The sequence below is a fragment of the Gnatocerus cornutus genome, chromosome 5 (genome assembly GCF_029298725.1).
Source record: "Gnatocerus cornutus isolate USDA-ARS CGAHR chromosome 5, icGnaCorn1.1, whole genome shotgun sequence".
Lineage (NCBI taxonomy): Eukaryota > Metazoa > Arthropoda > Insecta > Coleoptera > Tenebrionidae > Gnatocerus > Gnatocerus cornutus.
The window spans coordinates 18,474,325-18,501,444 of NC_142237.1; the positions used below are offsets into that span (position 1 = coordinate 18,474,325).

The window sequence follows — 27,120 nt, forward strand, 5'->3', positions numbered from 1 at the left end:
GATTGGGCCACTGCTGGAGTGGAAGGAAGCGGGTAACGGAAGGCCGTGTTGGAAAGATATCTCGAAAAGAAGTCCAGAGTTGAAAGCGTTGTGGGCGCAATGGGACTCCCTCCTAGTAGAAAATGGAGTGCTGAAAAGGGCATGGGAAAGCGCAGATGGGAAGAAGATAACCTCGCAGTTACTAGTACCCAGGAGTAGAGTTTCCCGAGTCCTCAGAGAGGCCCATGACGGGACATCAGGCGCTCATTTCGGAGTGAACAAAACGTTGAGCAAGATTCGAGAACGGTATTACTGGATTGGCTGTCGTGAAGATGTTGAACGATGGTGCAGGAGATGTACGGGTTGTGGGGCAAGTGAAAGACCTCGAACGCGAACGGAAGGTGGTATGCCGTTCTACAACATGAGAGTTCCGATTGAGAGAATTGCCACGAATGTGCCCGGGCCTTTTCCGAAGACGAATGGTGAGACCCTCTTGGGAACACATCATCATATGCGACAGAGGATGAAGTTAGCTGACAACAGAATGCGGCCCAGGTATAATGTGACGGCTAATCGTGAAGGATTCAACGAGGGAGAGTTGGTGTGGTTATTTAACTTCCAACGGCAGAAGGGTCTATCTCCGAAGTTGACATCTACATGGGAGGGTCCGTATAAGGTGATCAAGAGGATCAACGACGTGGTGTATCGGATCCAACGCAGCGCCCGTTCAAAGATGAAAGTGGTTCATCTAAATAGACTTTGTAAATATCACGGAGAATCAGGTGTTTGGTCTGATCGGGACGATCAGAACTAAGAGGGGGGCAGTGTTACGAGAAGATTCTGGAAGCTTCGAGCGCCAGCGCTGGAACGTTCCGTTCTGCTCTAGAGCGAGCGGTTCGTGGAATAATTCTTATTCATACGCGGAACTCCCGAATATTCTCGCAGCGCTCCAGCATTAGGCTAGTAGTAGGGGAATATCTGTATATAGGGGAGTAGTGATAGGATTGGGATAGTGAAGAGATAGTCTAGTATTTGGAAGTCCTGTAAAGTGAATAATTGTGAAGTACGAGAGTGTTCATAGTGCACAATAAAATTGTTATTGTTACAAGCGAGACTTTTGATTTTTCGGCCAACGTGACAATATTGAGTTCTTAGGTTCTTGGTTCTTAGGTTTCTCTTCATATTAGGTAAAATTTAGCGATTCTTTTGGGTCTTTGAATCGATTCATCGATCTTATACAGATCTTCCAGAACGCTTTTACTTCCTTTTAATGGGAAATTCTCCATCAAAATCTGATAATTTTGTGTTGTACAAGTGCAGGCATTTATAGGATTCAAGCTACAGTGCATCTGGGTAGTGTAATACAAGTAAAAATTTTTGTTGGTAGTAACGGAACACTGTCCAGTGATTTATGGACTGTGATTGGCCAAACTAAAGTACTTTTAACTAAAAAATATGTGAACATTGTACGATACAAAAATTATCTCAGATTTTGATAGACAATTTACCATTAAAAGAAAGTGCCAGCGGCGTTCTGGAAAACATGTACTTGTTTAATGTTAAATTCTTTAGTCCTTGGAACTTCTTGAATCTTCATTATTTAAGATTACTTTAATTTTCTGTTGAAATCTAAGTTGTGATTTTGCGATTCTTGGATTCTCTTATTTCTTTTGGATTTCTGTTGGTTGTAAGGTTCTTTCTTCATATTCTTGGATTTTTCTGGATTTTTAAATCATCTTAGTTTCTATTGATTTAGTTAGAATGTTAAATTTTATCGCTTTTTGGATTGCCTTGGATCTCCTTGTAGTTTGATAAACTAAAAACTGGAATCTTGAAAATAAAAAATAGGACACCATAGCGTGCTACTTTTAAAATCTGCAGAACATTTTGCGCGACAAGAACCGGCGATACTAAAACAAGAAGTACTACAATTGCGTCCAAAAATAATGCACCCAACAATACATTTTACCCCTAGAACTTTTGGGTTGGTCTGCTTGAGATCTGAGCGGTCAGTTTTTTTACAGGGGTGCGTCAGACATTCAAATTTTATTTACAACTTACTCGACAACTCTTGAAGATTGAGTTAAATAAACAACATGGTATGAAGAACATTGAAAGATATTTTGAATTTATGTTTGTATTCTTAATCAATTACCCCGATCCCACTATAAGTTGATTGCAATTAAATTAATCACGCATTTAATTAAGTTTGATTGCTGAATTATTGACTACTCTAACGTTCATTTTTCTTCATACCATTCACTTTCATTGCTAAAAAAGGCACATTTAACAATCCTAGTGCTGTTAAAAATTTGGCAACAAAACTAGTGTTGTTAAATGCGTCTTTTTGCAATTTCTTGATTTTGACAAGCTGTTTACATGTTTTACTGATTATGGTCAACTAGCATTTATAATTTTTGAAGCATTAATTTATACATTTTCTCGAGTTTTAGTTTTTCTGATGTAAAAACCCCAAAAACGTTATTTGGTTTCGCAAAAATCTTCGATCCAAATTAAGGATTTAATTTTGTTTCTGTAAACCGGGTGTTTTTTTTAATTATTTGTCTGTTTATCTCTTTATTTTCTTCATTTTTTTTTACTAGTAATTAACTTATGTTTCTACTAACTAATAAGTGAAAAAATTACAAAACAATGAAAGCAAGTGATTTGACATGTCAAAATTGACAATTATATTTTTATTTAATTAAAGCGAAATTTGAAAAATTTCATACTGCACTTTTAAGCTAATCTATTATTACTAGTTCACATTAGATTAAAACAAAACTCAACTTTACACGTCTGTATGTCCTGAAACTTTACTTCCAAATATTTTTTCCCCAATTCCAGTAAATTTGAATCAACGAAAAGGCTGTAATTTATTGGGGATCAATTCTGGTATCAGACAAGACCCACCACTTGAGGGTGATTATGTTTACAGGGTCTTGCGGTAAGTTTGGTGGAAACTGTTTAAAAATAAGTTAAAGTCATAAACGCTCCACAGTATTTATACGTTTGTTTTTTACCATCACAGCACAGCAAAATAAGATCTAAATAATTTTAGAACAGTGTTTTTGCAAAAATTGAAAAATTACCATTTTATGACTACCCAGATGTGCTGGGACTTATACCTGCCCCGGCGAGGCCCTCAAAATGTTTTCCGATGCTGTTTGGACATAAGCAATAGGATGGTGCATTATTTTTGGACGCAATTGTACTTCCGATCCGGCGGCTTAATGAGTTTATGAGCCTCATAACCAGAAAACTGAATTTGTTATTTACTCCGATAATAAAAGCGAATTAGCAATAAATTCTCTAAACCCTTCCATAGCTGATAAGGTGATAAGAAATTAACCAGTGTGTCGTCAAATATATAATGTTATCTCCCCAACATATGTTTTCTCCATACTTACACGCTATTACAAAAGCAAATATGTTTATTTTTCCAGGCAAAACCGCCGGATAAGTTGCGACAGCTCTCCCTTTTCGCCCTCGCAAAGTGCACATGTTGTCGAGGGGTGTAAAGCAGTTAGGCAGGCTGCGGCCTTCCTCTCTAGGGATTTTACCCTCATGCAGGGGTTTCGCCAACCCCACATTACCTGAACTCACTAAGGTAGGTCAGAAATCATATTTGGATTAGCTTATACCACGCTTAATCCGATTGCATTTTTAATAAAAAAATGAATCGATGTTCAATTAAAACCGGTAATAGGATTTTTGTCTTTTCCAGAATCGATATCCCCATGTGAAGCGAGGGGAATTCGCGAAATTGGATCAAAATCACTTGAGATTCTTCAGGGAACTGCTTGGTGAGAACCGCGTTTTGAACGACCCTTCCGATTGTGAGATCTACAACGTAGATTGGAATAGGAATGTTAGAGGTACAGACCTTTTTAAACCACAGATTAATCATGTCACTACCCTATTCTCGGGTTGAGTTATTGCAGTGAAAAATTGCTTGCTTCCAGGATACAGCGAGTGCGTCCTGAAACCCAAAACCACGAGCGAAGTATCGCAGATATTATCCTTCTGCAATGAACACAGTCTCGCCGTGTCACCCCAAGGGGGTAACACGGGACTCGTCGGCGGATCCGTCCCTGTCTTCGACGAAATCGTCCTTTCTCTCAGTTTGATGAATAATATCATCAGTGTTGACGACACTTCAGGTAATTTACAAACCAAATCAATTAATAAGTGTGTAAATTGAAAAGCGACAAAGATGAACGTTCGGAAGGCAATAAATCTCAGCCCCGAGGTTTTGGAAATTAAATTACGGTGAAACAAAGAGCGCAGTTCTAAGAGAATTAACATTACGACATGTGGGGGCATAAAGAAACTTCGAGGCGTATTAATTATGGCCTGTATAATTAATACGAAACGGAACAAAAGGAAATCATAAACAAAGGAAATGTGGAGATGTTCAACGATGATAAGAGGGTTTTGAGCACGGAAATGACTTTCTTTGAGTTGCATTTTTAGATTTTCTTAGATTCTACTGAATTCTTAGGTTTTTCCTTAAATCCTCTTTTTTCGATTTGAAGTTTTACGATTTTTCAATTCTAAAATTCCTCTAATTTCATTCTTGATTTTTAAGTTTTTATAATTCCAGCGATTTTTGAGATTTTTAGGTTTTCCTTAATTCTTAAGCTTTCGTTGTATCGATTATGTTCTTTCAGTTTTTTTGAATTTCGATTTTTTGCATCCTTAAACTCTCTTAATTAAAATTTTCTGGATTTTTAAATTTTGAGCTTTTCTATGATTCGATTCTTTTCTATGAAAAAGTTCATTCTTTTTCTTGGATTTTTGCATTTTTTAAAATTCCATCTAATTCTCTAGTTATAATCCAATTGGCTTTTAAATTGTCTCAGATTTTTCAGCCACTTTTTTAAAATTATTTTTCATCTTTTTCCTAATCCCTCGATTTTTCTCGATTAGATTTTCTCCTCAATGTTCTTTGATTTCTATTCTTCTTGATTCTCTTAAACTCTGTTCTACTCGATTCTTGAATTTTCTTTGGCTTTTTGATTTATTCGATTCTTTTGGCGTTTTAATTTCTTTTAAATTCACTTTGATTTTTAAGTTTTCTTAAATTGTTTTAAATTTTTAGTTTTTTCGGTTCACTTCTTATTTTTTTTCATACTTTTCGAGTTTCTTGATTATTTATTAATTTTGTATTCTTACATTCTCCTGAATTCTTAAATTCGCCTGTCAGATTATTTCTAATTATTTTGAAATTATTTTTTTGATACCCAGATTTTATTCTAAATTCTTTCCTTAACTTTTTCGTTTGTTTAATTATTTTTCATTGACACAATATTATTCTTTTCGATTCTATTCTTTTATGGAACCCATAGATTTTTTTATCCTAATTTTCCGATTCTTTTTATTTCAAAGATTCTTTTGGATTTGCAGCTTTTTTTTATTTGCCTTGGATTATTAGTTTCTATTAATAATTTCTCTTTCCTTCAATTCTTTCTCTTGATTTCCTGGGATTCTGTAATTCTCCCGGGAATATTTACGACTTTCTTTGACTTTTGAGATTCTTTTGAATTTATTATAAATCCCCTTATCCTTCGTCTAAGAAAGTAATTTCCGGAAACTTCCAGATATTTTCGTGTTAATCTCAGATCCAACTGCTCCCACAACATCTCTTTTCGCTCCACCGTCACAGAGCACCTACAATTCCACCCCTAAATTTTGCAGGAATTCTCGTCTGCGAGGGTGGCTGCGTATTGGAGTATTTAGACGATCAATTAGCAAACCATGGATTAATGATGCCCCTAGATCTGGGAGCGAAGGGTTCGTGTCAGATAGGCGGAAACGTTTCCACCAACGCAGGCGGCCTCCGGCTACTCAGATATGGTAATTTACAAGGGAACGTGCTGGGAATCGAAGCGGTAAACATCACCAATCTCGATAACTATCCAATTTCACGATTCCCTTGCAGGTGACTGCAAACGGCCAAATCCTCGACTGTCTCAGCGCCCTCAAGAAAGACAACACTGGTTTCCATCTCAAACACTTATTTATAGGATCGGAGGGCGCCCTAGGCGTCGTGACCAAAGTCGCTATTCAGTGCCCACCGAAACCACAAGCGGTGAATTTAGCTTTTTTGGGCGTGGAGTCCTTCGACAAGATCCTAACGACTTTCAGAAGGGCGAAAAGGGAGTTGGGGGAAATCCTGTCGTCGTTTGAAATGATTGATGAAGAGTCCATCGAGGCCGTCATCGGACACTTAAAAGTGAAGTCGCCGATTGATAGTCATCCGTTTTACGTCCTCTTTGAGACGCAAGGAAGCGACAACAGCCACGACGAAGAGAAAATCAACAAATTCCTTGAAAGTATAATGAGTGATGGGACGGTTTTAGATGGGACCGTCACTAATGAACCCAGCAAAATGAGAACCATTTGGGACCTCCGGGAGAGAATAGCCGAGGCGTTTCTGCACGACGGTTACGTCTTCAAGTACGACATCACACTTCCGTTGGAGAAATTTTATTCAATTGTTGATGTCATGAGGGAGCGACTCGGGTCAGATGTCATCAGGTGCTGCGGTTACGGACACATAGGTAAGAAGTTAAAACACTTCAAAATAACAGTTGTTTCTTCCAGGGGATGGTAACATCCATTTTACTGTTACCACGAAGGAATTTTCTCAAGATGTTTTGAAGAGGATCGAACCCTTCGTTTACGAATACACTTCAAATCTGAAAGGGAGTATCAGTGCTGAGCACGGCATCGGTTTCAGGAAGCCGCGGTACATCTATTACTCCAAGAGCGAGGCTGCTATTTCGCTCATGAAGGATCTCAAGAAAATGATGGATCCGAAAGGGATTTTAAATCCTTACAAGGTCCTTCCTTAGGTCAACGATGTAAATAATGTACAGTTCATACTTAAGAATAAAATTCTTTATTTGTTTTCATAGGTTTTCAAGAAAAGTCATGTATAATTCATAAAATAATTTAATTCGTTAAGTACAAAATACAAAAAATATATAAAAACCAAGTACAACGCTCAACGCTTACAAAAGATAACTTTCACATCAACCTCAAAACAGTCATTATCTACATAAATCTTCACTTTAAAAACAGTCTTATCGTTACAATGCTTAGTAAAATGCACCTCGATGAGCGCAGTTTGTCCAGGGACCACCACCCCATCTTTAGGCTTGACGAGTAGTCCTTCCGGCGCCACGTTCACCTCAAAGTGTAAACTCTTCGTACCGTTGTTGGTGAAGAAGATCAGATCTTTGATTTTCTCAGGAGGTGTCAAGATGATCCTCGTCGGTTCAACCACGCATGTATCTTTGAACGCACCTTCAACTTCTACCACAGTCTGCTCGCATAAGCTGTGGAATAGTTCGGTTTCGTCTTGAATGTTGTTGATCATTGTGACATCAACGTCTTGTTCTAGAGTAACTGTGATATCATCCCGGTTGAGCAACTTCATGATGTCTTCCAGGGATGATGTGCACTCGTTGAAAAACTTTAAATCTGTGATGGGGGTCTCCCCGAGGAAGTCGTTAATGAGATCAAGAGCTAAACCGGTGACTGAGTGATTCTTGTGTTTAGCTTTTTGGCAGACTTTGCGGAGACGAGCGCGGTTGACTTCCGTTCCGTGGATCACTTGTAATTTCCCTACGTCGATCACGCAGTTATTGACTTTTAACTTAATAAAATTGAAGTCGTTCTTCTGTAAGTGGTACCGAACGACGACCTCCTTCTCTTCGTTCGGTTTCAAAACAACAGCCTTGGGGGAAATCTCAACGCTCGAAGACAAAGGTAAACTATCCATGGCGAAGTAAATATAAGCGAAACTCGGCAGAGTTCCGTGATTCTTGAGAATGAAGCTTTGTTTGTGGTGGAGGTCCTGGTCGATGTTCCCCAAAGGTAGCAAGAACTTCCCTGTCGTGTCTTTCACTAAGTTGCTGAAGGTGACATTACCATAGCCCCCATAACCGAACAGTTTAATGAACTGATTCACCGTTTGTTTGTGGTTTGGGTCCACTGGCGTGAATGTGAGATTATCAACGGCAGCCCCCACACTCGTCGGAGAGAAAGTCAGAGTAAGAGCTCGAGATTCGTACGGGTGTAGGGCTAGTTTGAGGGTGCTCAACTCAGTTCCATCTTTACTGATCCGGAAGAGGGGCTTCGTCAATGTGCATTGCAAAACAAGTCGATTCCCGGAACGGTTTTTCAGTACGAGTTCCTGACTGCTAGTCTTTCCTGGTTTAATGCAGCCCCATAGGAGCTCAGTTTTGTTAGAAGCGATGGGGAGTTTACCATTGGGGAGACTGCTCAAAGAACTCGCGCTTCTCGTTGAGTAGATCGACTTTTCGGGGTCGGGGGAAATATTTTCTTTGACTTCTTGTTTGTAAGCAGTGGAAGCCTGTGGGATCTTTTTGTAATTCTTGGGGTTTTTCTTAAGGTTCCAAAGCTCCTCCAGAGCGTTTCCTGTTGAAACCTCAGATGCTAGAATGCCTTGAATGTCTTCCAAGCAGACGGTGGTCTTCCCAAGAGGACTATTCACGTTCTGAGTATCAAGAAGAGTATGTGTTCGACTGGTGGCTTCGTTTTTAGGGGGGCTATCACAAATTAAAGGAATGGGGCTACACTTTTTCTCAGGGCTCGGGGCCAACATGTTGGGTAAATCGTCAGATCTTTGAATGAAAAACGATCCTATTGACGTCGCAGAGTCTCTGACAGAAGAGAATTCTTTCATTGCCTCTGGTATGATGTTCTGTCTCTGAAAAGACAACTCGTCTTTTTGCAGTTTTTCGAGAGCTGCGTCTCCTGACTGAAAACTTACGTTTTCAAGACTAATAGAGTCTCCATTAGAGAAAACAGCATCTAAAGACAACCGGCTCATAGTCTGATGGAAGTCTCCTTTGAGCTGTTTGAGTGAGTAATTCTTATCATTTCTAAAAGAGCTGCCAATTGAAGCAATGGTTTTCCCCATTGAAACACGTGCTTGTCTGATTACTTCTCCTGAGTTAAGTAAGGACTCCCTAGGTGTGGACGTGTTCGTGGGAAGAAGATCACTTTCACTCACTGTACTCTCAGAGTGGACGTACTTCTCATAATAACTGCTGTCTTTAGTATCCGACGGCTTTACATAATACGACGGCAAACCCTTAAAATCGCGTTTTTGATCAAAACTCCTCATGGACTCTCTCGCTTTTTCCTTTTCAGTTTCCAGGAGTTTCTCAGCTAGGTAGTCACTGTTGATGGACAAAAGCCCTAGAGAAGAGTCCCTACGACGGTCACGTTCCGGAAGGTCATCGATGGTGCTCAAACTAAATTTTTTTTTGCCGGTTTTGTCCGCGATCATACTTGAGCAATGAATGGGGTCTGGGGTCGATAAGATTGACTCACTGAATCGATGTCTGTTTGCCATTGTGAGCTGAAATAAAGTTTTAGTAAAAGAGCAAAGATTTTAGACATATTTACTTGGAGAAACGAGAATAAATCAAAGAAGACACGAGCACAAAGACATGGGAACAAAAACTTATCTTTTAAATTTGAGTGACAGCCGTTGCTACAAACAAAGTTAGGTGGGGGAAAAATAAAATTCCCCAACTTTTATCGTCGCGGGAAATTTGATTTGAACGCTGTGGCGGACTTGTTTCATCAAAAAAAATGGTTACGGCTAAATTTTAATTGTAATAAATTAATAAGTCCTGTTGCAGTAGTTACGTGACTTATTTATTACACCGTTTTTGCCACATATTCTTTCGTTATTGGAAAGAGCATTAAGCGATTTTAAATGTTTACACTCGTCTTTAAAGATAATATAATCGTCTGCAGTATTGTATCTTATCACAATTAGTTTTTATCATGACAAGGTTACAAATGTTATGCTTTCGAGTGTTGAGCTCACAGAGATCAAGACCAAGTTACGATCATGTTTAAAAACATTTGCAATTTTTCAGTTTGCGTCAGAACTTCCACCATATTTACAATAAAGAAATTCCATTCAACTCCGGATTTTACGAGGGTAAGTTATTTTACCGACAGACATAATAATGGAAGATTCAGAACAATTTCAGCATCAAGCGCGGGAATTTTAATTACATCGAAGATGAGCATTTCCACTTCTTCAGGAAACTCTTGGGAGAGTCTCGTATCGTCACTGATTTGTGCGACCTGGACAAGTACAACGTGGACTGGTATAAACAACTCCGTGGAGGAAGTCCCATCGTACTCAAACCTAAAACCTCCCAAGAAGTGTCTACGATCTTATCGTACTGCAATAAAAACAAACTGGCAGTTTGTCCCCAAGGGGGTAACACCGGCGTGGTTGGAGGAAGCATCCCCGTTTTCGACGAGATTGTCATTTCCACCGAACTAATGAACCAGATAATCAATTTGGACGAGAAAAGCGGTGTGTTGACATGTGAAGCTGGCTGCGTTTTGGAAAGCGTTGAGGACTTCTTAGCTACGAAGAACTTGACTTTTCCGTTGGATTTAGCTGCGAAAGGGTCTTGTCAGATTGGTGGTAACGTCGCCACCAACGCTGGAGGAGTGAGGGTTCTCAAGTACGGAAGTCTCCATGCGAACGTTCTTGGCCTTGAAGTGGTACGTTGGAATAGTGCCACTAAAACAGTACTAACAAACTATTGTAGGTACAAGCTGATGGTACTATCTTGGATCTGCTCAGTACTCTCAAGAAAGACAACACAGGGTACCACTTGAAGCACCTTTTCATAGGTTCAGAGGGTACTCTCGGTCTGGTGACGAAAGTCGTCGTGCAGTGTAAAGTGCGCCCCAAGTCAGTCCACGTCGCATTTCTAGGCCTGCAAAACTTTAATAAAGTGCTAGAGACGTTTTACAAAGCCAGAGAAGAAATGGAGGAGATTCTCACCGTTTTTGAAGTGATAGACACGCCTTCCATGGATTTAGCTCGGGATAATTTGGGGCTCAACTCCCCGATTGGGGACTACCCGTTTTATGTTCTTATCGAGACGACTGGCAATAGCGAGGAGCACAATGAGGTGAAGCTAAACGAGTTCTTAGAAAACTGCCTGAAGAAAAATTTCATTTTGAACGGAACGGTGACTGGGGAAGTTGGCAAAATAAAGGCAATTTGGGACATCCGGGAGAAAATCCCGCAAGGCTTCTCCACCGATGGGTACGTCTTCAAGTACGACCTTTCGCTTCCCTTGGAAAACTACTATAAAATAGTTGAAGATCTAAGGAAGCACATGGGGGATTTATCGCATCGCGTCTTCGGCTTCGGACATCTCGGTAAGAGCCTTGGAAGAAAAATGATGAGACAGTGAGGATTTCAGGTGATGGTAACGTCCACTTGCAAGTATCAATCAAACAGTTTGATCCGAAAATCCTTGAGCGCATTGAGCCGTATCTTTTTGAGCTAACAAAGTCATACAAAGGGAGCATCAGTGCAGAGCACGGCATGGGGTTCTTGAAAGCTAAATATTTGCCGCTGATGAAGTCCCCGGAATCGATTAAACTCATGAAGAATCTGAAGAAAGTGATGGACCCCAATGGGATACTCAATCCTTACAAAGTCTTGTATTAAGTCACTCCAATATTATTACAAATAAGTCAGAATCAGTCTATTTCAACAAATGCTCAATCTTGGACCGAATCGCTTTGATAACAGTGTTGGGAAAAGCATTGGAATCAATAAAGATCACCTCAGGATCCACCATATTTTTGTAGGCGAGAATTATACTAAAAATCACCAATAACTTTCCAGCGTTTTAAATGTCAAAGTCATACTTATCACGGAACTGTCGAGACTTCCTCAACAATTCCTCCTGAGAGGTAAACTCCTGTCGTCTGGAAAGCCTCTGAATTCTGGTTCTTTCACACACATCTAAAAAGAGCACTGCATCTGGTTTCATCAAATCTTCAGGCCATTGATAGAAATTATCGCCTTGTGGGGGTATCTCTATCTCTCCTGGAAAATCTTGAACTGCTTGGGAGATCGCATAAGCAGACGTAGAGTGCCAGTACCTAAAAACACAAGTTTATGGGGGCCGCGCAATAACGCATATCTACCTATCCATAACCACATGTTGTTTTTTAAGAATAATAGCACACTCAAGGGCTGCGATGTAATTCCCTAGGGCGTAATACGCGGTTCTAAGTTGGGGGTGGTCGTCAAAGAGGGATCTAATAGGTTTGATGGACTCTGGCGGGGTACAACACTTTGCCGCGTCAAGAGTTGTTGCGAGTTTCTTACAAATTGTCGACTTTCCACATCCATCTAAGCCTTCAAGAACAATAAATGCGTGGTTGGGGGTACTCGCGTCTTCTTGTTCTTTGTGCTGTTTTAGCGCGTTGTTGTACACTTGGAGAAGGGTACCAACAGCTTGTACATTATCAATCTGAAATATTCCCGTACCTTAAGGGACTTAAGACTCTTACTTCGACATATTTACCTGGTTGTTGAGCACAGCGAGCACCGCCTCGACGCTCCGGTAAATTGTAGGCGAAGTCATCATTAAAACACGCTCAAAGTGGCAGACTTTTATTTCTTTTTAACTTAACGGATTGTTACAACTGTCTTCGCACTTTACGGCGTTAGGGTGTTCCCCGAACTTTGCTCACGATGACATTTAACCTTAACTTGCCGATAAAACAGGTTTCCTGTTCACTCATTACAAATTAAGCACGTTTTTTCAGGCAGAGTTTACTTATTTACAGAAAATCTGCTTTAAAACACTTAAAATTACGTGTAGTTGACTAACAAAACTCATGCAGACTTATCTTAACGAGGTTATGTGCCACCACAAAGAGCGGGAAATTCAAATTAGACTACAAATGTACAAATGATTTACACAACTATTTAAGGTCTTGGTTTTTTTGGTAACGACCCAAAGGCTGAAATAACTGTACCTTTGGTCCCCGTGGCGCTACTCGTGAGTGACGGTTGTACAAGCCCTGCTGGTTTGATGCTCTGTGAGCCAAGCGCGTTGCCCCCTGGCTGGTCCCATTTACTTTTCCGTTTTTTGTTGTCGTCTTCTTGTTTTTTGGTGCCTGAAACAACTTCAACTTTCGATTTTCGTTCTTTCTCGCGTTTGTCCATTTCAACTTTCTGGACTTTTGCTAGTTCTTCATAGTAGGACTCCTTGTCCCACTTCAAAGGGTCGTAAATAGTCGGCGGGTAATTGGTTCCTACAAAAATGAATTAAACCTGAAACGCAGCTGAAGGCATACAAACCTAATTCATTAATGGCACAAAATTGAATTAACTTCTCATAAATGCTTGGGTTTCTAAAGTCTTTACGTTTCTGTATAAGCGCGTTCATGTCCAACTGCTGGTGCTGCATCTTCTCATGTAACTTTGCGATTTTGTCTTGTAAGTCCGCTGAGCAGTACCCTGGAGGCTCTGGCGGAATCTGCACACCGTCTTTATCCAACATGTCGTTTTCCTCGGGCTTCAAAGGCTCGTTTTCAGTAAGTATAATGACTTCATGACGAGGGAAAGCTTCATCGACTTCGCCCTCTTCATCTGATGCAATTGTGTCATCGTGATAAGACACTAACTTTGCTACTTTTGTCGTCACTCGAACAGGAGCAGGACTACTGGGACGTGACGACGTGTTGGATTTATTATCAGAAGGAGAACCTGAAGGAGTTGTTAAAGTCGCTACGCCTTGGTCTTCGGGATTTTCATGGTTTACTTCTTCTTCGCCTTCGGAGTCTGTGTAAGTGGCCGTTAGAGAGGCCAGAGCGGCGCTTTGGGCCATTGGTAACACTACGAGGGAATTACGACAGTCTCACAAAATTCACAACTTAAATATTCCATAACCTAAGTTTTCACTTGAGTGAAGTAGCGGCGTTTGCCATACATGATTGACACTTCCTAACTTGTGTGAAATTAGCTCCCTGATGCCAAGTCCGTTGCACACAGCCGAGCATATAAACATTCAGCAGCTCGTGAATAGCTGGTGGCCTACATTAGCTAAGATAGATTAGATATAGTTCATACAGTGAGAGTTTGAATGACAGAAAAGTCACTAATAAATCTACGCAATAAAAAGTATTCCATACGCGCGAAATTTAAAATAACAAAATAACCCCAGTTACTGACAATCCTGTCACCCATTTCGCGTAGGAATTTACTGTTTTTAGTGTATTTTGTAGCATAATTTGCTGCCAACCTGTATGTCAACTGTCGTAATCTCCTAATCTCTCACCGGATATACTATATACTATTTTTTCTATTTTTTTAGAGCCACAGAATCTGACTTGTATTTTAACCGCGAAAATTATTTGAAATTGAATTCATCGGTTTAAATTTACTGACGAATAAACACGAAGGACAATTTTTTGCTCAATTACCGAAGTTTCGTAATGACTTAATCACTTCATTTCAATCAGTTCAGCGCTGCCACTCGACGGAGTCGGATGTGTTTGTGTATGTGAAGTGAAAATGTGCCGTTTTGGATTAAAATTGTAAAGGTAGGTGCTAAACAAGTTTATTTGGGAACAATGCAGTGCAGAAACATTTCGCGGGACTTTCGATTCAATGCAGAGTTTAGTTGATAGAGCTTCACGCGTTAACTTCTCTAGTGGACAGATACAGTAATTTAATTAAAATATCGGGTTTATTTAATTTCAAGTTTCTTCACTTTGGGATTTAGAAACATTTATTAGTACACAATGTTCTTTTGAGATAGTATTATAAATCGGTCGAGGTGTCAATCGGATCGCGCTTTTGGAATTGAATAGTTGCGGGGTGGTTTCTAGCAGATAGTTTAGTTAGTGCCGTTTCAGTTTAGACATTTCGCGTTAGTTTCTCGGGTCGTTTTGTTTATTAGTTTCAACAATTTTGCTATGGTTTAAAGTTAATCGATGAACAGCGCAATTTGATGGTGTTAGTCGGACCGCGCTTTTGGAATTAAATAGTTGAGGAAAGGGCACTAGCAGATAGTTTACTTAGAGATGATTCTATTTAGACACATTTTGCATTAGTTTCTCGGGACTTGTCGTTTATTTTGATTGGTTTAAACAATTTTGCTTTTGTTTAAAGTTATTATACGGCTTTACGCGTTAGCTCTTCAAGTGGATAGAAAAATATAGGAGACGTTCGGTTTATTCCCTTTAAATTTTCATAGTTTTAAAGTGCAGTGTCTTTGTTAGCGCAAACCATTTTTTGCGCAATAAAAAAACACGTAATTAGGTGATTTAGCGATTTTGTCTGGGCCTTTGTCTGCCACTATTAATTTTTTTGCAATGACAAAAAAAAGTTAGGTATCACGTAACAGTATTTAATTAGTCGGTCGAGAGGGCAGTTGTGCAGTGGCTCTCGACGAAGAAAGACGTGTTATCAGTGCGTTTGTAGAAATAAAGTGATTTTTGAATTGAATCGTCGCAGGGTGAGTACTAGAGTGATGGTTGATTTAGGGACGTTTCACGTTAGTTTGTTGTGATTTTTCGATTACCTTTTGTGTTCGCTGATTGTACTTGCTCGTTGGAGGTGTTAGACGGACCGCGCTTTTGGAATTAAATACATAGTTGCAAAGTGGGTACTAGTGGATAGTTTACTTTTAGAACCGTTTCCATTTAGACACTTCACATTCGTTCCTCGGGATTTTCGTTTATTAGTCTACACAATTTAAAGTTATTTAAAATGTGTTTAAATGTTATTCAGTGCGCGGCTCATTTGAGAACTTTGTTTTGATTCGATTTGATTTTTAACTCCGCCTGCAGCGTCCTAGGGTGTATTAAGTTATGCACTAAGGACGCTGCTGCCGGTCCCAAGCCCGGATAAAAGGAGGAGGGTTTGTGGACAGGTTTGCTAGCGACTTGTCCACTGTAAAAAAAACATGAGAAGCTTCAGGACTCATTCCTGTTGGCTCTCTCCACGGAAATCTTCAGATGGGTTGATGGGAACAAATGTTGCACTCTTTTCTTAGTTATAAAGCATAGAAGCGATTCCTCAAGTGTGTCTTTTCGATTAATTTCTGTTTGTTTCAGATATTCATTCCCGGAAGGATAAGAAGATCTTCAATAAAAAATTTGTATATTTTTATTTCAGAGCTCTCCTGTACCTAGTATAGTTAGTGATTAAGTTAGCAAGTAAGTTTAGAAAGTAAGTTTTGAAATAAGTTAATTTAATGAAGATGCGCCAATGAATGTAATTGAAATATTTAACTCTCGGGAAACTAACATCTTGGGATATTAATATGAGCCTAACACAAGCATGGAATGTAATATGTTTTAGGTTCTCCTGGTCGACTTCGAGGAAGATCTTCATGGATGGGAGAAGACAACGCCCCGGCCAGCAAGCAAGTCCCATTTCATTACTACTTTCCTTTTTAGGGCTTGACTAGAAGTTTTTAATGTTCTGAATGTTACAGAGAGCAGCCGTCATCGAAAAGGAGGACACGACTTCGACTTCCAGGACCGTCTTCAAGAGTGCGAGGAATCAACGCCCCGGCCGGCAAGCAAGTTTCATTTTAATTATACTAGATTCCTTTTCAGGGCTCGTCTAGAAGTTTTTAATGTTTTGAATGTTACAGAGAGCAGCCGTCATCGAGGTGGAGGACACGACTTCGACTTCCAGGACCGTCTTCAAGAGTGCGAGGATTCAACGCCCCGGCCAGCAAGCAAGTGTCATTTTATTTATACTAGATTCCTTTTCAGGGCTTGACTAGAAGTTTTTAATGTTCTGAATGTTACAGAGAGCAGCCGTCATCGAAAAGGAGGACACGACTTCGACTTCCAGGACCGTCTTCAAGAGTGCGAGGAATCAACGCCCCGGCCGGCAAGCAAGTTTCATTTTAATTATACTAGATTCCTTTTCAGGGCTCGTCTAGGAGTTTTTAATGTTTTGAATGTTACAGAGAGCAGCCGTCATCGAGGTGGAGGACACGACTTCGACTTCCAGGACCGTCTTCAAGAGTGCGAGGATTCAACGCCCCGGCCAGCAAGCAAGTGTCATTTTATTTATACTAGATTCCTTTTCAGGGCTTGACTAGAAGTTTTTAATGTTCTGAATGTTACAGAGAGCAGCCGTCATCGAAAAGGAGGACACGACTTCGACTTCCAGGACCGTCTTCAAGAGTGCGAGGATTCAACGCCCTGGCCAGCAAGCAAGTGTCATTTTATTTATACTAGATTCCTTTTCAGGGCTCGTCTAGGAGTTTTTAATGTTCTGAATGTTGCAGAGAGCAGCCGTCATCGAGGAGGAGGACACGACTTCGACTTCCAGGACCGTCTTCAAAAGTGCGAGGATTCAACGCCCCGGCCGGCAAGCAAGTGTCATTTTATTTATACTAGATTCCTTTTCAGGGCTTGTCTAGGAGTTTTTAATGTTCTGAGTGTTACAGAGAGCAGCCGTCATCGAGGAGGAGGACACGACTTCGACTTCCAGGACCGTCTTCAAAAGTGCGAGGATTCAACGCCCCGGCCGGCAAGCAAGTTTCATTTTATTTATACTAGATTCCTTTTCAGGGCTCGTCTAGGAGTTTTTAATGTTCTGAATGTTACAGAGAGCAGCCGTCTTCGAGGTGGAGGACAGGACATCGACTTCCAGGACCGTCTTCAAGAGTGCGAGGATTCAACGCCCTGGCCAGCAAGCAAGTGTCATTTTATTTATACTAGATTCCTTTTCAGGGCTCGTCTTGGAGTTTTTAATGTTCTGAATGTTACAGGGAACAGCCGTCATTAAGGAGGAGGACACGACTTCGACTTCCAGGACCGTCTTCAAGAGTGTGAGGATTCAACGCCCCGGCCAGCAAGCAAGTGTCATTTTATTTATACTAGATTCCTTTTCAGGGCTTGTCTAGGAGTTTTTAATGTTCTGAATGTTACAGAGAGCAGCCGTCTTCGAGGTGGAGGACAGGACATCGACTTCCAGGGCCGTCTTCAAGAGTGCGAGGATTCAACGCCCTGGCCAGCAAGCAAGTGTCATTTTATTTATACTAGATTCCTTTTCAGGGCTCGTCTAGGAGTTTTTAATGTTCTGAATGTTACAGAGAGCAGCCGTCATCGAGGAGGAAGACACGACTTTGACTTCCAGGGCCGTCTTCAAGAGTGCGAGGATTCAACGCCCTGGCCAGCGAGCAAGTGTCATTTTATTTATACTAGATTCCTTTTCAGGGCTCGTCTAGGAGTTTTTAATGTTCTGAATGTTGCAGAGAGCAGCCGTCATCGAGGAGGAGGACACGACTTCGACTTCCAGGACCGTCTTCAAAAGTGCGAGGATTCAACGCCCCGGCCGGCAAGCAAGTTTCATTTTATTTATACTAGATTCCTTTTCAGGGCTCGTCTAGGAGTTTTTAATGTTCTGAATGTTACAGAGAGCAGCCGTCTTCGAGGTGGAGGACAGGACATCGACTTCCAGGGCCGTCTTCAAGAGTGCGAGGATTCAACGCCCTGGCCAGCAAGCAAGTGTCATTTTATTTATACTAGATTCCTTTTCAGGGCTTGTCTAGGAGTTTTTAATGTTCTGAGTGTTACAGAGAGCAGCCGTCATCGAGGAGGAAGACACGACTTTGACTTCCAGGGCCGTCTTCAAGAGTGCGAGGATTCAACGCCCCGGCCGGCAAGCAAGTTTCATTTTATTTATACTAGATTCCTTTTCAGGGCTCGTCTAGGAGTTTTTAATGTTCTTAATGTTACAGGGAACAGCCGTCATCGAGGTGGAGGACACGACTTTGACTTCCAGGACCGTCTTCAAGAGTGCGAGGATTCAACGCCCTGGCCAGCAAGCAAGTGTCATTTTATTTATACTAGATTCCTTTTCAGGGCTCGTCTTGGAGTTTTTAATGTTCTGAATGTTACAGGGAACAGCCGTCATTGAGGAGGAGGACACGACTTCGACTTCCAGGACCGTCTTCAAGAGTGTGAGGATTCAACGTCCCGGCCAGCAAGCAAGTTTCATTTTATTTATACTAGATTCTTTTTCAGGGCTCGTCTAGAAGTTTTTAATGTGTTGAATATTACAGAAAGTAGCCGACATCGAGGTGGACTTTCAGGACCGTCTTCATGAGACTTCTTGTCATTAATGTATTTTTTTCTTCATTTCAGAGCTCACCTGTACCTAGTATAGTTAGTTAAGTTAGCAATTAAGTTAGCAAATAAGTTTAGAATGTAAATTATGTAAAAAAGTTTTAGAATAAGTTATAATATGCATGCATGTCAGAAAACGGGATAATAAGTAAATATAAATAACATTAAGTTTTTAACAAGATCTAACTGGGAAACTAACGGTACTAACGCCATTATGTGATGTAATATGTTTCAGATTTAATAATCCACCAGGTCGGGCTGTCAGCGTAGAAGATGTCGACGACAGGTTTGAGTTTCTAATCCTTTCCTCTTTCAGGTTTGAAAATGTTGGGTGCTAGCACCGGTTTGTATCTTTTTTAATTTTTGTTGTTTTGTTTTGTGTTGTGTTCTTTGTTTCAGATAGCAGAGTTCTGCAGAGTTCCCTTGGTCACTTGTGGAGCGCTTGCGCCCACTACACCAGGGCCGGCCGGCCGAAAGGTCGGCCGGTCTCACCAAAAGAAATTGTTTCCAGAGCAGAAACTGCAAGAGTTCCAGGATCTCTCAAGCGGTTCGTGGATTCCGAAGTTTCCGGAGATGTGCCTACAAATAAAGCGATAAGTTTCTAACCGTTTCTCTTTTAGGTTTGAAAATGTAAAGTGCTAGCACCCACTTGTATCCTTTTTTAATTTTTGTTGATTTGTTTTGTGTTGTGTTCTTTGTTTCAGATAGCAGAGTTCTGCAGAGTTCCCTTGGTCACTTGTGGAGCGCTTGCGCCCACTACACCAGGGCCGGCCGGCCGAAAGGTCGGCCGGTCTCACCAAAAGAAATTGTTTCCAGAGCAGAAACTGCAAGAGTTCCAGGATCTCTCAAGCGGTTCGTGGATTCCGAAGTTTCCGGAGATGTGCCTACAAATAAAGCGATAAGTTTCTAACCGTTTCTCTTTTAGGTTTGAAAATGTAAAGTGCTAGCACCCACTTGTATCCTTTTTTAATTTTTGTTGATTTGTTTTGTGTTGTGTTATTTTGTTTCAGTCAGCAGAGTTCTGCAGGGTTCCCTTGGTCACTTGTGGAGCGCTTGCGCCCACTACACCAGGGTCGGCCTTTGGGCCGGCCCGTCTCACTAAAATAAGTTTTTTCCAGAGCAGAAATAACAGAGGACCAGTTGTCAAACGAGCCGTTCTTGAAGACACAAGATACTCAGCGAAGGTAACAGTTTTTCTTTTTGTAATCACTGTTCCCAATAACACGAAATGTAATTTCAGATTCGGAGTCCAAAGGAAATCCAGCCTCGCATCGTCTACAGCTAGGAAGTGGAGACTCCTGGTGAGTACATTTCTTCCTTTCACTATTACGCACAAAACAGATACTTACACACAAACAGATTTTTAACTCCGCCTGCAGCGTCCTGGAGTGCATTAAGTAAGGCACTAAGGACGCTGCTGCCGGTCCCAAGCCCGGATAAAAGGAGGAGGGTTTGTGGACACGGTTTGCTAGCGATCTGTTCACTGTAAAAAAACATGAGAAGCTTCAGGACTCATTCCTGTTGGCTCTCTCCACGGAAATCTTCAGATGGGTTGATGGGAACAAATGTTGCACTCTTTTTTTAGTCATGAAGCAGAGAAGCGATTCCTCAAGTGTGTGTCTTTATTAATTTCTTTTTTGATATTTCTAGGTAGCATTGGATGAAAGAGGGAATTTCTAGGGCAGCAGTTTTTGAAATGGAAGATTGAATTTCCTTCACGAACTGGATGGATAGAATGTGGATCGCCGAGTACATCGATGGATTGGCAAGCACCCAACTCAACCTCCCACAACTAACTGACTTCTTGATGCCTTTCACTAATTTCTGTTTGTTTCAGGTGTATTCCAGTTCCATTCTCTTCAGCGATTCTTCTTTCTTGTAATTACTATCTTTTGTATGTCTTCATTTCAGAGCTCTTCTGTACCTAGTATAGCTAGCTAAGTTAGCAATTAAGTTAGCAACTAAGTTTAGAAATAAGGTTTTGTGATAAGTTATAGTACAAGTGCACTACTAACAAAACGGGATTTACAATCTAACTGAAAGATTTTAATTAATGGAAAACCAACATTTTGGGACTAACACGAATATGCAACATGATTTGTTTCAGATTTTAAAATTCTGCGAATTTTCCGGTTTCACAACATTGCAGTCCACCAGATCGGGCTGTCAACGCAGAAGATGACGACTTCCCGGAGGATCTTCAGGATGCGAGCAATCAACGCCTCGGCTAGCACGCAAGTCCCATTTCATTACTACTTTCCTTTTCAGGGCTTGACTAGAAGTTTTTAATGTTCTGAGTGTTACAGATTGCAGCAGTCATCATCGAAGTAGAGGACAAGACGTCAACTTCCAGAAGGTCCTTCAGGATGCAAGGAATCAACGCCCCGGCCAGCACGCAAGTTCCATTTCATTACTACTTTCCTTTTCAGGGCTTGACTAGAAGTTTTTAATGTTCTGAGTGTTACAGATTGCAGCAGTCATCATCGAAGTGGAGCACAGGACGTCAACTTCCAGAAGGTCTTTCAGGATGCGAGGAATCAAGGCCCCGGCCAGCAAGCAAGTTTTATTTCATTTTACTACTTTCCTTTTCAGAGCTTGTTTATAACTGAATTCTTGATTATTTTCACTAATTTTTGCTTCGTTCAGGTGTATTCCAGAGAAGAATTTTCTTCAGTGTTCCTTCTTCCTTATAATTAATGTCTTTTGTATGTCTTTATTTCAGAGCTCTCCTGTACCTAGTATAGTTAGTTAAGTTAGTTAAGTTAGCAATTAAGTAAGCAACTAAGTGTAGAAAGTAAGTTATAAAATAAGTTTTAGAATAAGTGCGCAAATAATAAATCGGAATATGAAAACAATTATTTGGTAACATTGGGGTTTTAACCATAACTAACTATTGGGAATCTAACATTTCGGAGTACTAATACGGGACTAACACCAATATGTAACTATAATACGTTTTAGATTTTAGAATTCTGCAGGATATTCCAGTGCCCACAACGTCACAGTCCACTAGGTCGAGCTGTCAACGCCGAAGATGTCGACGACAGGTTTGAGTTTCTAACCGTTTCTCTTTCAGGTTTTGAAATGTTGAGTGCTAGCACTCAATGGGTTTGTTGATTTGTTTTGTGTTGTGTTGTTTTTGTTTCAGATAGCAGAGTTCTGCAGAGTTCCCTTGGTCACTTGTGGAGCGCTTGCGCCCACTACACCAGGGTCGGCCTTTGGGCCGGCCCGTCTCACTAAAATAAGTTTTTTCCAGAGCCCAAATGGCAGGGGACCAGTAGTCGAACAAGCCGTTTTTGAAGAAATAAGATGTCCAACCACGGTAATTGATTTTCTTTTTGTAATTACTGTCTCCAATAACACGAAGTGTAATTTCAGATTCGAAGTCCAAAGGAAATCGATCCTCTCATCGTCGTCAGCCAGGAAGTGGAGAGCGCCGCCCCCAGTGAGTACATTTCTTCCTTTCACTATTACGCACAAAACAGATACTTACACACAAACAGATTTTTAACTCCGCCTGCAGTGTCCTGGGGTGCATTAAGTAAGGCACTAAGGACGCTGCTGCCGGTCCCAAGCCCGGATAAAAGGAGGAGGGTTGGTGGACACGGTTTGCTAGCGACCTGTCCACTGTAAAAAAACATGAGAAGCTTCAGGACTCATTTCTGTTGGCTCTCTCCACGGAAATCTTCAGATGGTTTGATGGGAACAAATGTTGCACTCTTTTCTTAGTCATAAAGCATAGAAGCGATTCCTCAAGTGTGTCTTTTCGATTAATTTCTTTCTGTTTCTGATATTCATTCCCGAAAGGATAAGATCTTCAATAAAAAATTCTAATTTCAGAAACGGAGTCCAAAGGAAATCGAGCCGCTCGTCGTCTACCAGCTAGGGGGTGGAGACCCCCGGGTTAGTGTACATTTGTTTCCTTTACACTCACAGATAAAACACGTGTTGTTCTCTTTTCTTTCGAGTCAATCATCGTGGATCCAATTCTGGAGAGTCCGGTCCTGACTAAATACACCGATACGATATGACGCTTCACATCTATTTTTAGCTTTCATGGGTTGAAAAAGCTAGAGATTGTAAAAATGTATTAATTTAATTAAATTATGTTTGAATTATTAGTATTATGAATGTATTGTGAATGTGGGGCATATCACTGCAACTTTAATTCGATAGAACTGATTTGGTCACAATTAAAACATTTCGTCCGGAAGAAGAATGTTGGGCCCAAATTTGGATCTTCCACATTGGCTTTAATTCGCGGAGGAGTTGCAACCATACCTGGTCAAACTGCGTGCAGCACGTAAATAAAGAAGATTTTTATAGGCAAAATTTTGTGCCGGAGCTTATTGTTAATTTAGAGGAAGACTCAGGTTGCGACTGATACTTGAGTTTAATAAATTTTAACTTTATTTTGTTATTTTGTAACTATACCAAACTCGAGTTATTATACATCAGTGAACGCAGAATTTTACGCAGATTCCAAATCTGAGATTTAAATTCAGATCCGACAGCAAATAACTGAGTTATGGCCGATCAAAGTTTCGGATAGTTGATTTTCATTTTTTCTCAATTTTCCCAATTTTCAAAGTTAAATATCTCGGAAACTATTAGAGATATTGAGATGCGGTTTGCGCCATCGTTTTTCTCGGCTCATTTTACGTTAGAAAAAGTGCTTAAAAGTCCAAAATTCGATAGTCGATTTTTCGCGAAAAAAAATTGCGACTCAAACGATGAAAATTTTTCATTTATTTTAATTTTTGGCCATAACTCGCAAACTATTTGTCCTATAGATTTCAAATTTGGCCAGTAGATAGATTTTAATCTCCTCTTTCGATTGATATATAATTCAATGCTATTAAACGTCATTTTCATTTTGAAAACATTGATTGAAAATCACCCTAAAATGATGTTTTCAAAACAGTTTTTGGCCAATACCCCGTTTATTTATTAAGCAAACTCAACAAATTTGGTCTCATTTTACGCAGAATTTCACGCTGAATCCAAAAATATGATAATTTTTTAAAATTTGTCAATAAATAACCGAGTTATGGCCGTTTGAAATTTTGGGTTGTCGCCCGAGGGTCAAATTTTCGAAGGTTCGAAACAATTCATGCTCAATATCTCGAAAACTATTCCAGATATTGGAATGCGGTTTGCGGCATCGCTTTTCTCGCTATTTTTTACATAAGAAATCGTTTTTAGATTTTCCAAAAGTCGAAATTTGCAAACTTTTGCGAAAATTCATGATTAAAACTATACCAAATTTCTCATATCGATATCTCGCTTATTTTTTAGAGTAAACTCGAGTTATTATACATCAGTTAACGCAGAATTTTACGCAGATTCCAAATCTGGTATTTAAATTCAGATCCGACAACAAATAACTGAGTTATGGCCGATCAAAATTTCGGATAGTTGATTTTCATTTATTCTCATTTTTCCCAATTTTCAAAGTTAAATATCTTGGAAACTATTAGAGATATTGAGATGCGGTTTGCGCCATCGTTTTTCTCGGCTCATTTTACGGTAGAAAAAGTGCTTAAAGGTCCAAAATGCAATAGTCGATTTTTCGCGAAAAAAAATTGCGACTCAAACGATGAAAATTTTTCATTTTTTTTTATTTTTGGCCATAACTCGCAAACTATTTGTCCTATAGATTTCAAATTTGGCCAGTAGATAGATTTTGAGCTCCTCTTTCGATTGATATATAATTCAATGGTATTAAACGTCATTTTCATTTTGAAAACATTGATTGAAAATCACCCTAAAATGATGTTTTCAAAACAGTTTTTGGCCAATACCTCGTTTATTTAATAAGCAAACTCAACAAATTTGGTCTCATTTTACGCAGAATTTCACGCTGAATCCAAAAATATGATAATTTTTTAAAATTTGTTAATAAATAACCGAGTTATGGCCGTTTGAAATTTTGGGTTGTCGCCCGAGGGTCAAATTTTCGAAGGTTCGAAACAATTCATGCTCAATATCTCGAAAACTATTCCAGATATTGGAATGCGGTTTGCGGCATCGCTTTTCTCGCTATTTTTTACATAAGAAATCGTTTTTAGATTTTCCAAAAGTCGAAATTTGCAAATTTTTGCGAAAATTCATGATTAAAACTATACCAAATTTCTCATATCGATATCTCGCTTATTTTTTAGAGTAAACTCGAGTTATTATACATCAGTTAACGCAGAATTTTACGCAGATTCCAAATCTGGTATTTAAATTCAGATCCGACAACAAATAACTGAGTTATGGCCGATCAAAATTTCGGATAGTTGATTTTCATTTTTTCTCATTTTTCCCAATTTTCAAAGTTAAATATCTCGGAAACTATTAGAGATATTGAGATGCGGTTTGCGCCATCGTTTTTCTCGGCTCATTTTACGTTAGAAAAAGTGCTTAAAAGTCCAAAATTCGATAGTCGATTTTTCGCGAAAAAAAATTGCGACTCAACAAACGATGAAAATTTCTCATTTATTTTAATTTTTGGCCATAACTCGCAAACTATTTGTCCTATAGATTTCAAATTTGGCCAGTAGATAGATTTTAATCTCCTCTTTCGATTGATATATAATTCAATGCTATTAAACGTCATTTTCATTTTGAAAACATTGATTGAAAATCACCCTAAAATGATGTTTTCAAAACAGTTTTTGGCCAATACCCCGTTTATTTATTAAGCAAACTCAACAAATTTGGTCTCATTTTACGCAGAATTTCACGCTGAATCCAAAAATATGATAATTTTTTAAAATTTGTCAATAAATAACCGAGTTATGGCCGTTTGAAATTTTGGGTTGTCGCCCGAGGGTCAAATTTTCGAAGGTTCGAAACAATTCATGCTCAATATCTCGAAAACTATTCCAGATATTGGAATGCGGTTTGCGGCATCGCTTTTCTCGCTATTTTTTACATAAGAAATCGTTTTTAGATTTTCCAAAAGTCGAAATTTGCAAACTTTTGCGAAAATTCATGATTAAAACTATACCAAATTTCTCATATCGATATCTCGCTTATTTTTTAGAGTAAACTCGAGTTATTATACATCAGTTAACGCAGAATTTTACGCAGATTCCAAATCTGGTATTTAAATTCAGATCCGACAACAAATAACTGAGTTATGGCCGATCAAAATTTCGGATAGTTGATTTTCATTTATTCTCATTTTTCCCAATTTTCAAAGTTAAATATCTTGGAAACTATTAGAGATATTGAGATGCGGTTTGCGCCATCGTTTTTCTCGGCTCATTTTACGGTAGAAAAAGTGCTTAAAGGTCCAAAATTCAATAGTCGATTTTTCGCGAAAAAAAATTGCGACTCAAACGATGAAAATTTTTCATTTTTTTTTATTTTTGGCCATAACTCGCAAACTATTTGTCCTATAGATTTCAAATTTGGCCAGTAGATAGATTTTAATCTCCTCTTTCGATTGATATATAATTCAATGCTATTAAACGTCATTTTCATTTTGAAAACATTGATTGAAAATCACCCTAAAATGATGTTTTCAAAACAGTTTTTGGCCAATACCTCGTTTATTTAATAAGCAAACTCAACAAATTTGGTCTCATTTTACGCAGAATTTCACGCTGAATCCAAAAATATGATAATTTTTTAAAATTTGTCAATAAATAACCGAGTTATGGCCGTTTGAAATTTTGGGTTGTCGCCCGAGGGTCAAATTTTCGAAGGTTCGAAACAATTCATGCTCAATATCTCGAAAACTATTCCAGATATTGGAATGCGGTTTGCGGCATCGCTTTTCTCGCTATTTTTTACATAAGAAATCGTTTTTAGATTTTCCAAAAGTCGAAATTTGCAAATTTTTGCGAAAATTCATGATTAAAACTATACCAAATTTCTCATATCGATATCTCGCTTATTTTTTAGAGTAAACTCGAGTTATTATACATCAGTTAACGCAGAATTTTACGCAGATTCCAAATCTGGTATTTAAATTCAGATCCGACAACAAATAACTGAGTTATGGCCGATCAAAGTTTCGGATAGTTGATTTTCATTTTTTCTCATTTTTCCCAATTTTCAAAGTTAAATATCTCGGAAACTATTAGAGATATTGAGATGCGGTTTGCGCCATCGTTTTTCTCGGCTCATTTTACGTTAGAAAAAGTGCTTAAAAGT

General features: G+C 39.5%; 5 protein-coding genes across 7 annotated transcripts in view; 2 read left to right on the top strand and 3 right to left on the bottom strand.

Moving 5' to 3' along the window:
• Nucleotides 1-6,895, top strand: part of D2hgdh (D-2-hydroxyglutaric acid dehydrogenase) — a 70,436-nt gene extending 63,541 nt beyond the window's left edge. For all 3 annotated transcript variants that reach the window (XM_088035386.1, XM_088035383.1, XM_088035384.1), the window contains exons 2-7: nt 3,426-3,589; nt 3,707-3,857; nt 3,945-4,142; nt 5,680-5,873; nt 5,924-6,545; nt 6,589-6,895. In XM_088035386.1, coding sequence (XP_087891512.1) covers nt 3,482-3,589; nt 3,707-3,857; nt 3,945-4,142; nt 5,680-5,873; nt 5,924-6,545; nt 6,589-6,839 — 1,524 coding nt within the window. In that variant the 5' untranslated portion in view covers nt 3,426-3,481 and the 3' untranslated portion in view covers nt 6,840-6,895. The remainder of the gene's footprint in view (nt 1-3,425; nt 3,590-3,706; nt 3,858-3,944; nt 4,143-5,679; nt 5,874-5,923; nt 6,546-6,588) is intronic.
• Nucleotides 6,896-6,923: 28 nt separating this feature from the next.
• spd-2 (centrosome assembly protein spindle defective 2) lies at nt 6,924-9,781 on the bottom strand. The gene is made up of 2 exons (XM_088035382.1): nt 9,427-9,781; nt 6,924-9,379 (listed from the first exon to the last, which is right to left on the bottom strand). The coding sequence occupies exon 2, from the start codon at nt 9,371-9,373 to the stop codon at nt 6,992-6,994; it is 2,382 nt and encodes a 793-aa protein (XP_087891508.1). The 5' UTR covers nt 9,374-9,379; nt 9,427-9,781; the 3' UTR covers nt 6,924-6,991.
• Nucleotides 9,782-9,802: 21 nt separating this feature from the next.
• LOC148175374 (D-2-hydroxyglutarate dehydrogenase, mitochondrial-like) lies at nt 9,803-11,652 on the top strand. Its single transcript, XM_088035387.1, has 4 exons — nt 9,803-9,973; nt 10,015-10,554; nt 10,602-11,223; nt 11,268-11,652. The coding sequence occupies exons 1-4, from the start codon at nt 9,881-9,883 to the stop codon at nt 11,516-11,518; spliced, it is 1,506 nt and encodes a 501-aa protein (XP_087891513.1). The 5' UTR covers nt 9,803-9,880; the 3' UTR covers nt 11,519-11,652.
• Nucleotides 11,485-12,472, bottom strand: LOC148175375 (UMP-CMP kinase 2, mitochondrial-like). Its single transcript, XM_088035391.1, has 4 exons — nt 12,387-12,472; nt 12,004-12,332; nt 11,722-11,958; nt 11,485-11,673 (listed from the first exon to the last, which is right to left on the bottom strand). The coding sequence occupies exons 1-4, from the start codon at nt 12,447-12,449 to the stop codon at nt 11,556-11,558; spliced, it is 747 nt and encodes a 248-aa protein (XP_087891517.1). The 5' UTR covers nt 12,450-12,472; the 3' UTR covers nt 11,485-11,555.
• On the bottom strand, nt 12,462-13,835 carry LOC148175376 (SAP30-binding protein). Its single transcript, XM_088035388.1, has 2 exons — nt 13,169-13,835; nt 12,462-13,122 (listed from the first exon to the last, which is right to left on the bottom strand). The coding sequence occupies exons 1-2, from the start codon at nt 13,695-13,697 to the stop codon at nt 12,794-12,796; spliced, it is 858 nt and encodes a 285-aa protein (XP_087891514.1). The 5' UTR covers nt 13,698-13,835; the 3' UTR covers nt 12,462-12,793.
• Nucleotides 13,836-27,120: the final 13,285 nt, after the last annotated feature.

Bases quoted from the DNA above. Each gene is read 5' to 3' on its own strand.
- LOC148175374 (XM_088035387.1), top strand. From the start codon at position 9,881: ATGTTTAAAAACATTTGCAATTTTTCAGTTTGCGTCAGAACTTCCACC. The intron at 9,974-10,014 runs GTAAGTTATTTT...TGGAAGATTCAG, and splicing joins CAACTCCGGATTTTACGAGG to AACAATTTCAGCATCAAGCG. The intron at 11,224-11,267 runs GTAAGAGCCTTG...TGAGGATTTCAG, and splicing joins CTTCGGCTTCGGACATCTCG to GTGATGGTAACGTCCACTTG.
- LOC148175375 (XM_088035391.1), bottom strand. From the start codon at position 12,449: ATGATGACTTCGCCTACAATTTACCGGAGCGTCGAGGCGGTGCTCGCT. The intron at 11,959-12,003 runs GTAGATATGCGT...TTGTGTTTTTAG, and splicing joins CAACATGTGGTTATGGATAG to GTACTGGCACTCTACGTCTG. The intron at 11,674-11,721 runs GTATGACTTTGA...GGTGATTTTTAG, and splicing joins TCTCGACAGTTCCGTGATAA to TATAATTCTCGCCTACAAAA.
- LOC148175376 (XM_088035388.1), bottom strand. From the start codon at position 13,697: ATGGCCCAAAGCGCCGCTCTGGCCTCTCTAACGGCCACTTACACAGAC. The intron at 13,123-13,168 runs GTTTGTATGCCT...TCATTTTTGTAG, and splicing joins TTGTGCCATTAATGAATTAG to GAACCAATTACCCGCCGACT.
- spd-2 (XM_088035382.1), bottom strand. From the start codon at position 9,373: ATGGCAAACAGACATCGATTCAGTGAGTCAATCTTATCGACCCCAGAC.